This window comes from Labrus bergylta, chromosome 11, assembly GCF_963930695.1.
Source record: "Labrus bergylta chromosome 11, fLabBer1.1, whole genome shotgun sequence".
Taxonomy (NCBI): Eukaryota; Metazoa; Chordata; class Actinopteri; order Labriformes; family Labridae; genus Labrus; species Labrus bergylta.
In genome coordinates this window covers 4,244,522-4,262,932 of record NC_089205.1, presented here as the reverse complement: position 1 = coordinate 4,262,932, position 18,411 = coordinate 4,244,522, and the positions used below count along the sequence as shown (strand labels likewise).

The 18,411-nt window shown below is 44.0% G+C and overlaps 1 protein-coding gene across 8 annotated transcripts in view; it reads right to left on the bottom strand.

Annotated features, from left to right (window-relative positions):
* phldb1b (pleckstrin homology-like domain, family B, member 1b) overlaps positions 1-18,411 on the bottom strand; it is a 90,628-nt gene that overhangs the window by 35,504 nt on the left and 36,713 nt on the right. For all 8 annotated transcript variants that reach the window (XM_065959968.1, XM_065959969.1, XM_065959967.1 and 5 more), the window contains exon 6: positions 16,579-18,062. In XM_065959968.1, the coding sequence (XP_065816040.1) occupies positions 16,579-18,062 (1,484 nt within the window). The remainder of the gene's footprint in view (positions 1-16,578; positions 18,063-18,411) is intronic.

The following is an 18,411-nucleotide window of genomic DNA, read 5'->3' as shown; positions in this document are numbered from 1 at the left end:
GCGACACGACCTGTGAGATAGACGACGAGAGAGGATCACAGACATGTTTCATAGCATTTAACGTGTTTGGCTGCAACATAAAATCTACTTGACACAGCATCAAATGTGTTCAAATGACGCTCCTAATCAAACGCATGATGACTGATTTGCTGGAACCTTTGTGACTCGCTTTACATGGTTCTTCAAGAGCTGCAAGAATGTGTGTGAAAATATTTAGGTTGTTGCTGTCACAGGCACAAAATGATCCTTCAGTGTACAGGTCTCTTGTTCTCTCTATGAAGATATAAAAAGGGTTTCTCAGAGCAGTAAAGGAACAAGGTGGTACAGTAGGTCAGTGTGTTAATCCAGATTTTTTTACAAGTGGAACACAAAGAGGTTTTGGACGGCAGCATTTAAATCTGTTTCATTGAGTCTACATAAGTGAAGACCTTTCTAATTTTGCTCAAGTGAATGACTAAAAAGAGAGATTTCCCAAACATTCACATGAAATCTGTGGTCAAATATTCACTTCTACTCTGGAATAGAGATTACAAATCTGGGTTTACTCACTCTCATGATGGACGCTGTAACGGCTCAGAGTCAGACCTTGAAATGAGGCACACAGTCAACTCGACGTAAAGACAGATGAACAAATACCGGCCTTTACAACCCAAACCCCCCCTCCCTCCATGAAACATACCAAAACAACAACAAACCCCCCACTCAATGAGAGGAAAACAGGAGGTTCAATTCTCTGCTCCTTAAAGAAGCTCCTCCTTAAAAATTTAAAGCTCAATATTGATTAATAAGGTCAGAAATGGCAGATGTACAAACTTCTATAAATAGTCACAATTTGAGAAACCACAGTGGGAAGTATCAAAACTCAACTACTTTCTGTTTACTTATTTCTATTAAGTTTTTAGGTACTCGCGATGTGAGCGACTAGCCAACTCTCGTTCAGAAAACTCTTCAGTAAAAAGGAATTCTTGATATTTTTCAAAGCAGGCCCTCAATGCCGGTCAAATACTTAGCTTAAACTGTAACTCAGCCCCCCACCACGAGTCAGGGCGGGAGGCATAGACTGACTACAGCTCCTCTGTTTAATTGACCAGCTCTCCCAGCTCTACTAGCAGGATGTAAACCAGCATGGTGAGCAGAGAGCATCTGGTAGGAGCAGCGCGGTATGTAGGCCGTGTCGGGTGAAACTGGGATGTTGAAATTGTAACCACATTTAACACAGGTGTGTGGATGTTAACCTGCTAAATTCATCTGTGCATGTAGTACATATTAGTCTTTGTTTATTGATGATATAATATCATCATTATAATATCATATTCTGATATTGTCAAAAATAACACTTGGCACAAAGCCAAACTGATGCTGTGGCGGCACAACTTGTCAGCTTAAAAGCTAGCTAGCTAACTGACACAGGGCAGTCCCCTGCTTCCTGTCGTAACCATAGCAACCAAATATGTTTCGGAGGTGTCTTGCAACTTGTTGTTGTAACTTTTCCATTTTAATAAGAGGATAAATGAATCAAGTGTTCCATTTTCTTTTACAAATTGGTGTTTTGTTTCCCTCTCTGGCCGGGTGGGCCAGTGGGTTCTGTGGGCAGGCCACTGCCACCTAGGCCCGTTACAGGCTACGCTTCTGGGCTACATGCTATATGTTTCTGGAAAGTGTTCAGTCAAGTTTAATAAATTAAGCTCAATTCTAACTGTTCCAATAACTTAAATAAAGATGGATGAGATTTGTTTGTTATCAGAAATCAATAACTAAATCAACACAACCTGAAGGTTCCTCACAGGAGCTTTAAGGTCCAGAAACCTTTACAGCACGGTAGGTTACATTACGGCTGGTGTAAATCCCACACACGTGAGTTTTCATGAAGAGCTGTACTGCGGGTTCAAGTCCTGTGGACTCTGCATCTATCACAGGGAGGGGGTGATACTTTCAGACAACTAAGAGTTTGTGGAGGAATGCCAGGTTCACAGAGATCTCCTGGCCCCGGCGTGCATCCGCCCGCCCTGACACCAGCTCACACATTCCTAACTCCCTCCACGTCTCAGCTGGTGGGCGGCTCTCATGACAACTGGCTCTGATAAACACATTATTGAGGTTGATGCTGCTGCTGATGAAAATGTTTCACAAACTACCGTAGAGGTGGTAAAAGAGTCAGAAATAACTAAATATCTATTTCTTCACAATCAGTTTTAATAGCCATGTATGTATAAGTACACATACGAGGAGTTTAACTCCTCTAAATTAACTTTGCTCTTTAGGTACAACATTACAATTAAACTATTAAACCCATATACAAGCCTAAATAGGACAACATTGCACGGATGAGGAGGGCAAATGATGCTGAAACTAACAGCAGTGTTTCCCATATCCATTTAGGTTGGTGGCCCACCACCCCAACGTGACCTCCCAGCACCCCAAAAGAAAGGCACAAAATACTTTAGTTATGTATTTTATGAACACACACACACACACACATACACATACACCCCCCATCATAAATTATTATTAATAAAAAATACTATTATTTACCAGGAATTGTCTTATTAATCTCACAAAGATGAAGGCACTTTATATCTTTTTTATGTACATTGTGTCAACTTTCTTCATTATTCTTTCTTTACAGTCACTTTCTAACCTTCAGGTATTTTCACTCTCTTGGCGTACCTGTCCATATTTGGTATGTGTGCGATGGGATTTGTCGACTAAAGGGGTTAAAGGTCGTCACCCTCACATGTCGGCCCCAGAATGACTAGTCGATTAAATGAATTATAATTTTTTTTTTACATGTTGACCCTTGATGCCGGTCAAAGTAATGCTCAAACTGTAACGCAGCCACCTGCCACTAGCTGGGGCTGTAGCCATAGACCGGTTGTAGCTCCGGTTACTACCACGATGTAAACCAGCACAGTGGACAGATAGCATCATGTAGAAGCAGCAACAGTTTGGCAGTTTTGATCAAGAAAATGGAGGTAAAAATGTTGGTAGGCTGTGTCAGCTTAAACTACAACATCGACTGAAGAAACTGTAACCACGTTCAGCCAAGACGTGTGGACGTTAACCTGCAGGGAGGGGGGGACAGAAGGCTGGAGGTGCTAGCACTGCTGACGTTAGCCACACTAAGTGGCTGTTAACCCTCGGGCAATTTTTTATAAATTCTGCTCCATTTTGACCTGTGACCTTTAGAAAGGTCGGAATCTAAATTGTACGTTAAACAGTACGAGTGAATTAGTCAGATAGTAACCTCCCTAACAGAGCGCTGGTGCTTTTAATTGCTCAACATTTTATTTGTCAGACAGAAACTGTGCATCTTTAGTGAGTTACATCATGCAGTTTTACACTCATAATGGAGTGTTATTTATACCACCACTGTCTCCTCTTTGTAGTGCTTCAGTGTTGTTTCTGTAAACGCGACATTTTCAACAATAAATGTGCAGCAATTAGGAAGAACCCTCGCTAGTATATTCTCCTTTGTCTTCATCTGTGACATCCTATATCTCTCTCTGTCAGTTTTTCTCCTTTATTCAGCACCTCCTTTTACTCTTTACTTTCCTTATTTTCATCCTCGCAGCCGTCAGCCTCTCTTCCTCATGTCTCCCTCTCTCCCTGGAGAGTCGGCGTCTCCTGTTTTCTCTCGTGCCCTTTAATGTTTCCCCCCTCCCCAACCTTTTTGGAGCCCCTTGGGGGCTGTTCCCCGCCTGTGTACCTTTTGATCCGAGCAGTTACTTTATTAGTGTGCAGCCGGATTCTTTTCTCGCCTTGTTCACCTACGTCACAGGCGTAAACAGAAATCTCAAGCACGTAGTATTCCACACTAAAAGCAGGCAGAAGTTCAACAAAGCCTCATTCTCTACATATATCTGCGAGCGCTTGGTAACAGTCTGCAAAACAAACCCCATTCATGATCACACCCTGATCCTTGGAGGGTTCCCCAGGTCTCAGAGGAGGAACAAACAGATGATCCTAACAAGAGATTTTTTCTGTTTTTTTTTTGTTTTTTTCTCCTGCTGCTGCCGTTATCCCCTCCCCCTGTGGTACACATCAGAATCAAAGAGGCAGGCGGGGGGAGAGGGAGCCAACCTCTGTGGATAACAAGCCGGTGGTCCTCCGCGTCGATGTCACAGGCGCTGATCACTACATGAAACTGAGGAGTCGTTGCTCCCGGTGGGGGTAGCTGGCATTTAAAACCACTCAGGCTTCCTCTTCAACTGGAAGCCAAGCCCCCCCTGAGGCATCCCACAAAGTGAGGACCGGGTTCCAGTTATCATGACAAACACTCCCAGCGAAGACATGACAACATCAAAGACTAAGACACACTGATGAGAGGCTGGATGGGACTTTCCCCCCCACCCCCACCCCCACTAAACACTGCTGCTGATAATAAGCAGGCTTAGGGGCTCCATTATTGTTTTTAGATGGAGATAAAGACAGAGTCTGCAAGACCTGCACTCAGTTACATCAGCCTCGTGAAGCTAAACAATTTGCCATGCATGAGACATTATGAGATTGAATATAAATATACGCCCAAAAAAAACTGTAAGTCAATAGCAGCCGGGTTGGTACAGTAGGACGCTGCTGCTCTGACTGTTTGTGTGACTGTTTAGCCAGAGGAGATTTAAAGAGCACGCCAGCCAAAGTAAACAGCAGCACCAAGCAAACAGTGAGCCATCTGTCAAAGTAGAGGACGCACACAGACACCTGGAGCTCAACAGACAGGTTACTATGCAAGGAGCTCCATGAAAACTATAATGTAGGTTTATAAGGCCACTAAACACACAGAAAAAAACTCTCATGACTCCTTCTCTTAGCATTGTAAAAGAAGTTTGAGGCTACTTTCTGCTATGTTTTGTCAGGGGGAAAAAAGGCTCATTTGCTTTCAATATGATGATAATGTTTGTTAATGGCCGTTCTTTCATAACAAAGATGAGACTTTGACGAGCTAAAAAATAGATCTTTGATAACAAAAACTCCTGACAACACGTATGTTTTGTTTTTTGTTAATGATACCGGCCACAAACTAAGTAGTGGGCCGGCACATCAACGTTAAACATCCATGTACTGTTTCAAGACCACAGCAACAAAAATTGTCAGTATTACCCGCAATTCACACATACTCTGTGCGCGCCGCGGTCTGTCAGCGCCACGGACGTAATGTTGATAAAGTGATGAAAAATACGATCGCAAGTCCGTATATGGTGTTTTATTTTGAAATTGACCGGATGCTCTGTGCGTTTCCTTGTCTGACTTCCTGTCCGGGCTGTCATATGCTGTCATATTCTGTCCAGCTTGACGCAAACTTGCAGCGTACTCCAGCGAAAATAGACTCGGTGCGTATTTGAAACGGAGACAGACCGCAGCGCGCGCGCTGTGTGAACACAATGATTGACTAGAGTGACAGCTAAGTACAACGTAGTGCGCGGTGCTGACGGAGTATGAGTGAATTGGGCTTTATGCACCCAATGTCAGGTTATTTCCAAGTGGCATCCTCTGGTGTTTAAAAAAATGAAGTTACATGAGTTGTTCATAATAAGGCACATAGCTGACCTGAGAGACAGGCGGGTGGGATGTAGCGGTTTGTCAGGAGGCTTATGACCCGCCTCAGCTCCAGCTCTCAGCCTGTCGTCAGGTTGACTGAAAGTTAGGTTGAGATAACATTTCTAGCATGGAGACCACCAACCACAGGCTATCAGAGCCCCCATAAGTAACAGATGGGTGATGTCACTCAGGCTTCATTCATTAATATTTACAGTCTCTGGTCATTTTGTGTTTTTCTTTACCAATAATTGCAAACAAACTCCTGCACACTTTCTAAATTGTACAAACAACCTTGTTGCAAAAATTATGCAAACATATTTTTGCAATTTCCCCTCCTCCGCTCTCTGTCTGTTTGTAAGAGGGGTTAAAAAAGTAGCTTCAAACCAAATGGACTTGGGGCGCCTGTAGGGTAGTGGTTAGTTCAAATGTCCCATGTACAGAGGCTACAGTCCCACAAGCAGGCGGCACAGGTTCGATTCCAACGTGTGGCTCCTTACCCGCATATCATTCCCCACTCAATGATTTCCAAGTCTATCAACTTTCCTAAACTAAAAGGCAAAAAAAGCCCAAAAATAAAATCTGTATCTCCTGATATGTGATTCGTTGAAACTAATTATGCTAAAAAACAAAAGACTGAACACTTTGGAGACTGAAAATCTGTAACTGTCAGCTGTACTTTGAGGAAAACGTCAGCTTATCGTCTTTAAAATTATAATTTTTGCTATTTGCCACACATTCCAGGACTCTAGTGATTCAGCTGATCATGTCAATTGAAAAAAGTACCAACACAGCAAGTTTTGGCTGCCTGTAAAGACATCATTTCTCTCCAGCTCGACTTTAAACTCTCACAGGACTGAGACCTGAAAGCTCTCTTTGTTAGTCACTGAGCCAGAAGAGATTCTTAACCACAGCATCACATGTAAATAACACAGACCTCTCTAAACACTGCACATATTATCCAAGTCCAAACCATAGAGCCTGTCACAGGACCTCCAGGACGGTCTATTTAAATCCAGTCAGAGAGCAGAGCAGCTTTGTTAATATTAGCAGCAGCTTCAGTTACCTTCATGAGCGTCACCACGCTCTTCAGAATCACCGGCTTCTCCTGAGACAGAGCGAGCAGGTACAGGACAGCCTGCTCCCTGCTCTGACCCTGCCTCAGGGCCGGGACAGTCCTGCCGCCGCCCAGCACATGATACCGGTCCATGACACACACGCATACACACACACACACACACACACACACACACACACACACACACACACACACACACACACACACACACACACACACTTACAGACTAAAAGCTGGGATCTATGGCTCTAAACAGGCCTTAAAGATGTTGCTGCTGCACAGCTCCTCCTGTACTGTAAACTGATTCCACAACTGGCTGTTCTACTTTGGGACGGATGGAGAGCAGCCCCCCCACCCCCACCCCACCCAGGTCTTGTGAGACGAGGTGAGGGCTCTGTGGTCAAAGGGGCGGAGTTATAGAGCATAATGGGACTTCCTCTTAGGGGAGGAGGCTTTCTAAGAAAAGTAAAGGGGCTAAGTTCATACAGAAAGCACTGACTGGGCTCTACTTGAAATAGAGGGAAACATTTAAATCTGGCAGGTTGAAGGTGTGATGACTTCTCTCTCAGCTGCTTCATGCAGAAAACTTTTAAGTTACACTAACAGGTTTGAAACTAGCTGAAGCGCTTACTGTATGTTGGGAAAAGTTTGCTGCATTTCTACACGTTATCGTTTCTTTTGAATGCTTGACGCTGCAAAAAAAACGTGCTGCAGTGGGCTTAACTACGGTGCCCAAAAAGGGACAAAATAGCACACAATTAATGGGGGGGGAAAAAGATATTTCGGACCTCAATCTCATCCCGATTAACACCTCAACACTTACACTGACTCCCAGTATAGACCCATTTTAAGATATTCTATCCTTAAAAAACACTCATAATCCAGTTACAATTCAGGGTTCTACCTCTCTATGCACCCTGACCTCTGTCTGTATTTTCTGGGTTATTTCTCATCATGTTGCTGTGTTTGGGACATGTCTGTGAGCTCAGAGCCAACAATCGGGACTAAATGAAAACACAGTGCCCAGGTGATGCTGCCGTCATCCCTCCTGCTCTCCGTCTGTTTGTAAGAGATTTAAATTGAACTTTTGCATGAGACCTGAAAAGGACTTGAGAAACGTCACTGACCAGTTAAATGAATGGACCATAGATGCAATCTCTATTTCGGCAGCTTTTTGTTCAAAACGTGACTGAAAATCTGATGGAATCTAAAAATAATGTAGACAATATGTATTTAAAAGTATAAAAGTATTGAACATTTTTACGATCGTAGTTTGCTAATGTGTTTTGGATGTTCTTTTTAATACATGGCCTTTTTGGATGAAATAAAGGAAACATTTAGGAACTCTGGTCACATTATAATATGTTTATGATTGAAGTAAACACATCTGAAAGAAGGGGAATCACAAAGTTAAAAAAACATTTCATAGCTTTATGATAAATACATTTTATCAAATAATGATGCATCAATCTTTGTTTTAACCAACAAGTCCTGCTGAACGGTACATGTGACCTCCGATGACCTCACCAGAATAAAAAAAAAAAGATCAATTGGAATTAATAGGAACTGTTTTTATACTTCTGGAGTCACACATGTTTTTACAAAGCTTTAACACCAAATAAAACATCTAACTCTCCTGAATAAACTTTCCCTCTGACTACAGGGGGAGGTGAACTGCCACTGTAATACTCAGCAGTTATATGGCCCCCTCTAGTGGAGAGGTCACACAACAGCAGGCTGCACTTCCAAGGATTACTATAGAGAAAAGAATAAAAAATAAGAAAGCAGCATGCAGTTAAAGCTTCAAACAGGAGACTCCTCTGCTGTCAGCTGAAAACACTGAGGAGACGATTACAGCAGCCGACCATCAAGTGATCGAGAAAATCCCCACGTGGCATATTTGTTGCTACTGTCTCAAGACAGGATTACTGCAGCTTTCCCTGAGACCGTCTGAGGGACAGATTGATGATCCCTTTCCCAGATCAAAGATTCAGAGAAGTGAGGACTCGACTGTCTCATCTGTCCAAGCCTTAGATTTTTTTTCAGCTGGAGAAACAGAAACAATCATAGTAATCTGCCTCCTTATGATTTCAACCACTGAGACAAACATGCAAATGGGCAGGTTGATCCTGCAGTCTAAACATTTTTGTGGTGAACTTTTTTTTTTTCCTCTGCAGAAAATAACAAAAAAACTTCATGCAGCGCTGCAGAAGTCACACCGGCTCAGTGGGTGTATGCGGTGGTTATATTTGGCAGCCTAGGTGGGCAGGTTGGGTGTTTCTCAGTAGGTCGATATATTTGGTGGAGCACTGTTAGATGCTGATGTACATGTGTGGAGTTCTCTAAGGGTATTTCTGGTCCGCAGAGAAGATTCTTACCATGCAGGAGAGACTTTTGTCTGACAGAGCGGGGGGGGGGGGGGGGAGGTCAGGCAGACTGGTTCAGGTTGCTGTATGATGGAGATAAATTGCGGAGTTAAACTTCCAAATTGTCACAAAATCAAACCTCTGCTTGAGGCGAAAAATGTGAACTGAACCCCCATCATCGCTGAAATTTGAAGTTCAATTCCACAAAAAAAGGAAAAGTCAGAAGAGAGTCAAGTGTCTGTTGAAACAAAGCTTCATGCAGGTCTTCATTAAAGATGCATTAACTAATCTGTGACCTTTACCGACCTCCAGCAGCATCCAGCAGGAGCGGAAAACAACAGATAAGCACCTCCACAGGACTCTGCCCGTGTCTGCCCCCGCCAAGCAATCAAAACACAATCAAGTCTGGTCAGCTAATTACAGTGGACAAAACCAAACAGAGGCAAACGTATCACGGTGTACGGTGACTGAAAGTCTCCAAAAACTGTCATTCACAAAGTGGTGTTCCTCTCCTCTCGGGGGTTTTTAAATGTTCTGTAATGATTCTTAAATGCTGGTTTTTGGTAAAAAGGTGAAACAACTGATGCCTGAAGGTCACGTGCAACTCACATGTGACAATCAGAGAAATTATGTAAGGAGAAAAAACAATTTGTTTTGAAGTGTTTTAATTATAAAGTTCCTTTTAGAGTTAAATTGGCTTTCATTTTTGCCTCCAGGGAGAGTTCATTACTTTATTTGAAGTGTTAGCAGAGCATTACAAAGCCCACAAAGTGAGAACAAAGATTTCTGTGTTATTAACACATTTTTTCCTTCCTTTGACTACCTGTTAAAGTGACATGCTATTTTAAAATGACACAAAAGATATAATTTGGGGTCAGTACAATGAAGTTAACAACATCTACTTGTGTTGGATCGGATCAGATCAAATTGAATGTTACCAAATCAATCGCCCTGAATCGTGTTATAATTTAGTCAATCGTCTCTGAATCAAATTGTGGTCTAGAGAATCAAATCGGAGGATCAAGGACTTGGACAAGGAGAGCTGCACACCTCTACTGATTATAGTGAAAACTTCAGATGTATTTTATTCTATATTGATCAATCTGGTCACTCTGCAGTTTTTAAACTCGCTTAAAAGAATTCACAAAAAATAAATTCTCATTCCCCAGTCCTATCAATCAATCAATCAATCAATCTGTATTTGAATAGCACCAATTCATAACAAATATTATCTCGAGACACTTTACAAAAGAGCAGATAAAAGACCTTAACTGTATAACTGTTTGTTATATTATCTACAAAGACCCAACATGAATCCATCATGAACACAAAACAACATTTAGCAAAGTTGCAGTTACAGCCTTAAAACAGACAGCAGACACCTTGAGCAGAGGCAGACTCATGATGCCAACAGCCATCTGCCCAAACCGTGTTTGGCTTGGAAAGTGAGACAGAGGACGATACAGAAAGATGGAGAACGATAGAGACCATTTTTATGCTTTAGGCATGTACTCATCTTTTTAAATACGTAGTCAGAGTGAGAGAAAAGGTACGGTTTGTTGTTGATAATCAGCACTGTAACCATCACAGGAAAGATGAGGACGTTGAGTGGACAAAAAATGTATGAGTGTGTGTGTGCGTGTGTGTGCGTGTGTGTGTGCGTGTATGTGTGCGTGTCTGTGTGTGCGTGCCTGTGTGTGCGTGTGTGTGTGTGTGTGCGTGTGTGTGTGTGTGTGTATGTGTGCGTGTCTGTGTGTGCGTGCCTGTGTGTGCCACAGACGAAGCACCCTGAGACTCGTTTCTTACGCCAAGTGTGTTTGCCAAGTCAGCGTGTCAGTCAGACGGCCATGTGGACGGAGTCGTGCCAAGCTGGACAGCTTGGATCACAGGAAACAGACCGGTCATTAGAGAGGGCTCACCTCAACGCTCTGCGTGGAAACGTGAAGTAAATAAACGTTTTTTAAGAGTTCCCCGCCAGTAGACTCTGATATCATTGGCCTCGTTGCAATCTTTTTTTGCAATTTAGCTGCCTAGTGAATTTAAAACATATCACAGAGTTTCCCATACATTAACTATAACTGGGCACTCCACCCAAATTTATTTGCTGACCATTTTTTACTTTATATTAAGCCTATTTTTTTCTGCATTCTCGACCAGTGAACTAGAGGGAAAACTCCACCTAACTTTCTTTAAGGGCAAAGAGGTGGAGCTGAGGCGGTCCTTAAGCCTCCTGGAAACAGCTACAACATTGCCACTTGCAATAAGATCAGTCATGTTATATTATGCAAATGTACTTGTGTTATGTATAACTTTTAGCCTCAGTACACCGTAAAAATCCAGTGAATTAGACGCACTTTAAACACTTTTATTTAAATCTGACACGTTGGCTGCGTCCTATTGACCCGTGTGACCAATATGTGAGAATAAAACACTGAAACATCTGCCATCATGACCGCAGGTGCAGCCGCCACCATCAATCCAGTTTAGTGACCCCACACCTTCAAAATAACCCTCATTCATTGTGTATAGCAAGTGACCGCTCTGTGTGCTTGGATACAAAGCGACATGGACCAGGCCGCCATTTTTCTTTTCTCCCTTATTAGTTAATAATTATCTTGCATTTTCTTTTAAATGGTGGTATACTGTTCAGTAAATAAAGTCTGTGGAGAGCTGGTTTGATTGAAAAGACTCCTAAATGAAAGACAATGAGTGACCAGAGGAGTTGGGCAGAGAGACTCGCAGGCTTTGGGTCTGTACTTCACAACTACCAACGTTACTGTAGACTGAGAGCTTGACTAGGGTACAGGAAGCCAGCAGGACTACAAAGTCCACATGGTGAAAACAGATGGTACTCAAAGAGCTACACCGATGCACAGAGACTGCATGTTGTGGACTTTGATGAACACAGTGGAAATCATCATGCAGCCGATTCGGTTTGAGATATTGGCCTAAGGTGTGCAAAAAAGTTCTTTACAACTATCCTGAAATGTTATACTGAAAGATTTTCCACTGAGACAACTCAAGACATACACCACCTCTTTAATTATTTCAATAGAAGCACCACATAACCAATCTGCATCTTATGAGTTACAGTGAATGTCATCTGCACTAACAGCAGCAACAGGCTAAATCTCATTCAGAATCTCAGTATTTCAGTGTATGCGTGTAGCTTCTCCCAGCAGCCTCCCGCTGCCTCTGAGCTGTGTACTCCTGTTGATTTCACAATAACACTCTCTTCCCTGAACAAACTTCTCCGAGCATCACTGTTCACACAGCTTTGTTTTGAGGTAATCAGCTGTGTGAATGAGTAGCAGGCTGTGTGTGAAATGCTTTGAATGCAGATGCTGTGGGGCAAGAAAAAAATCTGTCATGCCAGTGAGTCAACTGTGACTAATTACAGGCCCTGCAGCTCCACGCCCTGCCTCCTCCTCCTCACAGAGTTTCTGCCTCCAAAAAACAAAACACAATCACATCCCAGGCCTGCTGAGGGCTTTGAGACACCGTGTTTCAAGCGAGTCGAGCCGCGTCCCTGAACGACTTATTTACTCAACATTTACGTGGTCTTGACCTTTTGTGCTGGAGCTGTTTGCACATATCTCATGTCAATATTTTTTTGTGTGCCTGCTAGTTGTTCCAGTCCAAAGGTTGTTGTGGCTAATAAGCTCTCAACGGGGACAAAAAGATGTAGGGTTTGACTAATTGAGGTATGTGAAGGTTAACAGCAGCAGCAAAGGTCTAATTTACATTTTCACTCAAAATGAACTTTTTTAAATCTTTCAAATTAATTTCATATCTTTAAAGGCTTTATATGTGATTTTTTGATCCAGCAGATGTCGCCCTTGAGCACCAGCTTTAAACCAAAACAACTCGTGCTGCATTGTTGTATTAGCATGCTAATGCTAGCGATCTTTATTATGCTGGTATCTTCACACTGCATGTAAATTTACCCTAAATGAGCGTGATCTAGAAACACAGTTAAGCAGTGAGTACAGTATGTTATTCTTCTTTTCTCTAGTCCCTCAATTAAACAACTTTTATACATGAGTGGAGGAGTCAGCCGGCTGTCCGGGCGATGTAAACAAACTGAAGATAGGACTCTGAAAACTCTGAAAGCATCACAGACAGTGGGACTCGGGTGTTACACCCATTGTAGATAGTCATGACTCACAGAGTTATTTTCAGAGGATATACTTGATTTCTATTATATTTAAGTGAGAAAAATATATACACATATAAAGACTTTAAGAATTTTAAATTTGTACTTATGCTTGTTACATTTATGACCTGTCTTTTTTATTTGATGCCTTTGTGGAGCGCTTTGTAAAAGTGCTCTGAAGATTTATATAAATATGCTTTATTAGAGGTGGCACAAAATATCGATAAGGCAATATATCATCACCCTGACCTGAACCGTGTAATCCAATTATTGATACACTGCCTGCAGAAGGAAGAGATAAAAAAGAATAGGTACTTTTATTACAAAAATACATCACTCTAACCAGAGCTCCCTGTCAATTCCACTCACAGTGTCACTACTTCATGACTCCTCTCCTAACATGAGCGGGGGGTAATCTGAGCGGGGGGTAACCTGAGCGGGGGGTAACCTGAGCGGGGTTAACATGAGCGTGGGGTAACCTGAGCGAGGTTAACCTGAGCGGGGTTAACATGAGCGTGGGGTAACCTGAGTGAGGTTAACATGAGCGTGGGGTAACCTGAGTGAGGTTAACATGAGCGTGGGGTAACCTGAGTGAGGTTAACATGAGCGTGGGGTAACCTGAGCGTGGGGTAACCTGAGTGAGGTTAACATGAGCGTGGGGTAACCTGAGTGAGGTTAACATGAGCGTGGGGTAACCTGAGTGAGGTTAACATGAGCGTGGGGTAACCTGAGTGAGGTTAACATGAGCGTGGGGTAACCTGAGCGTGGGGTAACCTGAGTGAGGTTAACATGAGCGTGGGGTAACCTGAGTGAGGTTAACATGAGCGTGGGGTAACCTGAGCGTGGGGTAACCTGAGTGAGGTTAACATGAGCGTGGGGTAACCTGAGTGTGGGGTAACCTGAGTGAGGTTAACATGAGCGTGGGGTAACATGAGCGTGGGGTAACCTGAGTGTGGGGTAACCTGAGCGGGGGTTAATTGGCCCAAGAAGAAGTTGACAGTGGGGAAGGAGGCAGCGGGTTGAAGTCAGACAGTGGTCAAAAGATGTTAAGAGATGTGCTCACCGCTTTCAATTTCAAAAGATCCTAGACAAATCAGCACACTCATACCACTGAGAAGCCATACTATTAGCCCTACTGTGAGTCTTCTGAGTTAATATCTCAACTTGATATTACCATGGCAACAAAATTAGAATTCCCAGACACAAAACATTGGGTGATTCCTAGTTTCCAATGACTAAAAAGTTGCATGCAAACTTTACTGTATAAATAACGTGAAAATGTTGCCAATGAATTTGATGTATTAAGGCAAAGTTTTTTGAAGCATTGGTCATTATCGATGCTAGTTATGAATTAAATAAAGGAGATTATAATGTTTTAAAACACATGGTATCAAAAAGTATCAAGACTCTGACTAAAACTTGGTCCAAAACAAGCCTGTACAAGACCCATGGCCTCCAGAAGCTTGTAATGACTATTTTTCAATTATTTTTTTGCAACAATTACACGTTTTATTGACAATAAACTAAATCTAATTTAATCTATTGGAAATAATCAATAAATGCAGCCAAACTGAAACGATGGATTTGGAAACCGTGGTGAGGGATGAACTTGTAATATTTTTTGGGAAACAATAATTATAGCATCATACAATCAGGTCTGAACCTGTCCAACTGAAAGGATAAAGATATTTTTATATCAGGGACAAAATAACTCACAGTTAATACTAAACTTGGAGCGAAGCCGTAAAGTCTGACAAAACAAATCCAGTCTATAAATATGATACATACCGATATTCAGACCAGCCTAACTTGATAACATTGACTTCAGTGGGCCTCTTTGTCTGGCCGTGTCCCACTATGGTTGCCATGAGGCCAGAATATTCAACATGTATACATACAACAAACATAACCGCAGAATAAGGCACCCAATGTTGGGTAATTTCTTGTTTTTAAAACAAATGCAAACTTGCACACTGTCTCAATTGCACAAATATTTTGGCAACGCATTCGGTACTGAAGAGTTGCCAACATATTTGTATAATTAAGACAACGCTTTCTTTCTTTCGCTCACGGCAGCTTTGGGTCAAAAATATGATGATTACAACTTCAGTACTTCTGACTTTTATAGTCTTGAAACACGTGGTATCAAAAAGAATCAAAGTATCGAACAGTTTTGACAACTTTAGCCCACCTCACTGTGAGGTCATACAGCCTCAGTGTTCAGATGAGGCGCTGCAGACACACCGTCTGACTGCCATGTCTTTATAAGAGGTCCCAGAATGCGACAGGGTAGACGGAGACAGAGGGCATGTTCGTCTCAGACTGAGCCGCCTTCATTCAATCTAACACTCCTACAAAAAAAAAAGGGGTTGTAATTACACGCAGGGTGAACTAACGCCTTCTCACACAGGCACAAACACATAAAAAGGCCTTGTAAAGGATTTTGTCTCAGTGGATTCATTCAGAGTGGCAGACAAGTTCAAGATGTCTAACACAGCTCCCTCCCCCGCTCTCTTCACTTTAGGAAACAACAAACAATACGGTTGCTATGGCGTCATCTGGGTACCCTGAGACGGCATGACAGCAGCCGTTTAGCGAGGCCAAGTTTCAGACAGCTCAGTGAGAAGAGCCTGGATAACGCCTCCTTTTCACAAACAAACACAGATATACTGCAATCATGACACTCCCCCTAACCCAGGACATCACACGAGCTAAAGTTAAACCAAACTTCTCAGAGAAATTTGGCAACTTTTCATCTCAGCTCTTGTGGTGATAATCATTCTAATGAAAACTCTCAGATGGGTTAGGTGGTGCTTAAGGCAAGTTTCTGAGAGTTTCTGACAAGTCTTAAGATCCTCAGTAAAATCCTCTCTTTGTCAAACTAAATATTAAACCTTGAACGGCTTGCGGTTCTGAATAAAATCAGTTTTAGACTCATTTCAAGAGGCTCGTTTTAAGAAGATAAAAAATGATCAAACCACTTATGCATCATAATCCAAAGCTCATCAGTATATTCAGTACCCCTCACTGAGTTACTGCTAATTTAATCACTTCTTCAAAATCCTAACATCGCTGTTAAGTCTTCAGAGAATGAGTCTGTGCCAATGAAATGTAGAGGGGAGATGGACTGAATACATCAGAACAAGTGGTTATATTCTATAATGTATGCCTCAGATGTTTTTTTTGAAGCGGCACGTCCAGCGGAGGATAAACGCTCTGTGTTATAAACAGTGACATGTCAGACTACTCTGCTCGACTTCAGGGAGTGAGGGTCATTATGAAATGTACATTAGCAGCAGGTGAGGTGCAGGTTTTTCAATCAAAACTGGTCCATAGACTATAGGGTGAGACAGCTACATAATCTATTAAGTGAACTATTCCTTAAGCAGTGTGAGGAAACACGTTCCTGGCACACTGATAAGATACCACATGTGTTAGTGACTCACCAGTCTCTCCATCTCCTGCTCCCGGAGCCTCTCCTCTCTCTGCCGTCGGTGGTACTCCAGCAGCTCGTCCTCGTTGTCGCTGATTTCCGAGATGCTGTTCTTCCTCTCCCTCATCCCGGGGTGGGGTCTCCCTGCTGACATCTTCCTGTGGCTCCTGGGGCTTGACAAGGGGGACGAGCCAGGCAGGGAGCCCAGGCTGTAAGCAGGCGACAAGGAATTCCCAAAGCTTGCCTTTCGGACTCCCGGGCCCCCGCCACCCTCCATCATCATGGAGGTGGGCGAGGGGCTGCGGGCTCGGATCCCCCTGCTGCACATCTGCTCCTCGGGGGTAGATCCGGACTTGCGTCGAAGCCTCGGACTCTCTGGGACAAACTTGCTCAGACCTGAGGGGCTGTCGGGGGTCCTCATGGTGGGTACTGTCCCCGGGAGCGCCCCTGGTAGTACCGGGACCCCCCTTCGAGCCAGGGAGGGGCTAAGCGGCGGCAGCTCTCTCATGCTGCTGCCCCCTCCGCTGCTGCCGTTCAGCTCCAGATTCCTCCTGGCCATGCGGGGGCTCTCGAGGGGCTGTAGCGAACGTGGATGCTGCTGGAGCGGCGACCCTTGGATGATGTGGACGATCGGGTCCAGGGGGGGCTGGAAGGCTCTGGTAGGAGGTTGGGAAAGCTGCCAAGAGGGGCTGGTGGATAACATGCAGTCAGCGAGACTTGGCTGCTCTCTGAAGGGGCTTGCAGGTCTCTCCTGGAGCACTGTGGTGGTCTTGGTCCTGGGACTGGAGGGGGACGGGGATGAACAGGAGGGGAATTTTGGAGTGAGTCTAGGGCTACTCGGCACAACGTTTCTACTACTGAGGGACTCACTGGAGGACAGGAGAGGGGTCTGTCGAGGGCTCTCCGACCCGTCTTGGCTTAGTCCTCGGCGGCTCGGCTTGGGGCTGGGAGGAGCCTCCGTGAGGACCTTCCTCTGCAGCCGGGGGCTCTCCTGAACCTTCAGCCCCCCGCTGCTGAAGTTGGGCAGTATGGTCCGAGGCTGTGGAACGGGCGGAGGCTGGGCGGTGAAGTTGTAGCTAGACGAGCGAACAGGCACTGGCGGCAGAGAGGAACTCTGGTCCTGGGGTCCTCCACCAGGAGAGGGGCTGGTGAAGCTCCCACTGCTGGCCGCTGACGGGGAGGAAAGGGGCGAGAAAGGAGGGGAGTTGTTCTCATAGCTGGACCCCACAGACATGGCCCCCGGGCTGGTAGGAGGCGAGAGAAGATAGCGGCCCCCTCCGTTGACCATGGGGGACAGGGGAGAGTGGGGGATGGGCTGTCCTCCTGGGGTCTTTATGCCCTCTGAGGAGGATGGCTGCGGGTCGTCCATGACTAGAGAGTCCATAATGTCCTGGAGGTCCTTCTCAATGGAGCTGACGATCGCACTGTGCTCAGACTGGACTCTCTCTCCAGGAGCTGGACCGGCCTGGTGATTCCCATTGACCAAGCTCTCTTTGTCTGGAAACAGAAAAAAACAACTGTCAGAGGCTTTGACTAGGGATGTTCCTAGGCAACTCATTTCAAAGACAATTCAGACTACCCTAGTCTGAAGGTGAGAGAAATTCTAAGAAAACAGTCCATATTGAGCATTATTTAGTTAAAGTTCACTGCAGGAACACAATGTAATTTGATTTGCCTAACTTGGCTAGCAGTGTTTGCAATTCCAGCCTTGAGTCCTCCCAGAAGGTTGACATTCACATACTTGTTCTGAATGTGGTTACACATTGCTCCAGTCAACACAACAGTTCAACCTGACACAGCATCCAAGTTTATTTCCCTTTTCTAGATTAAAATACGGCCAGGCGCT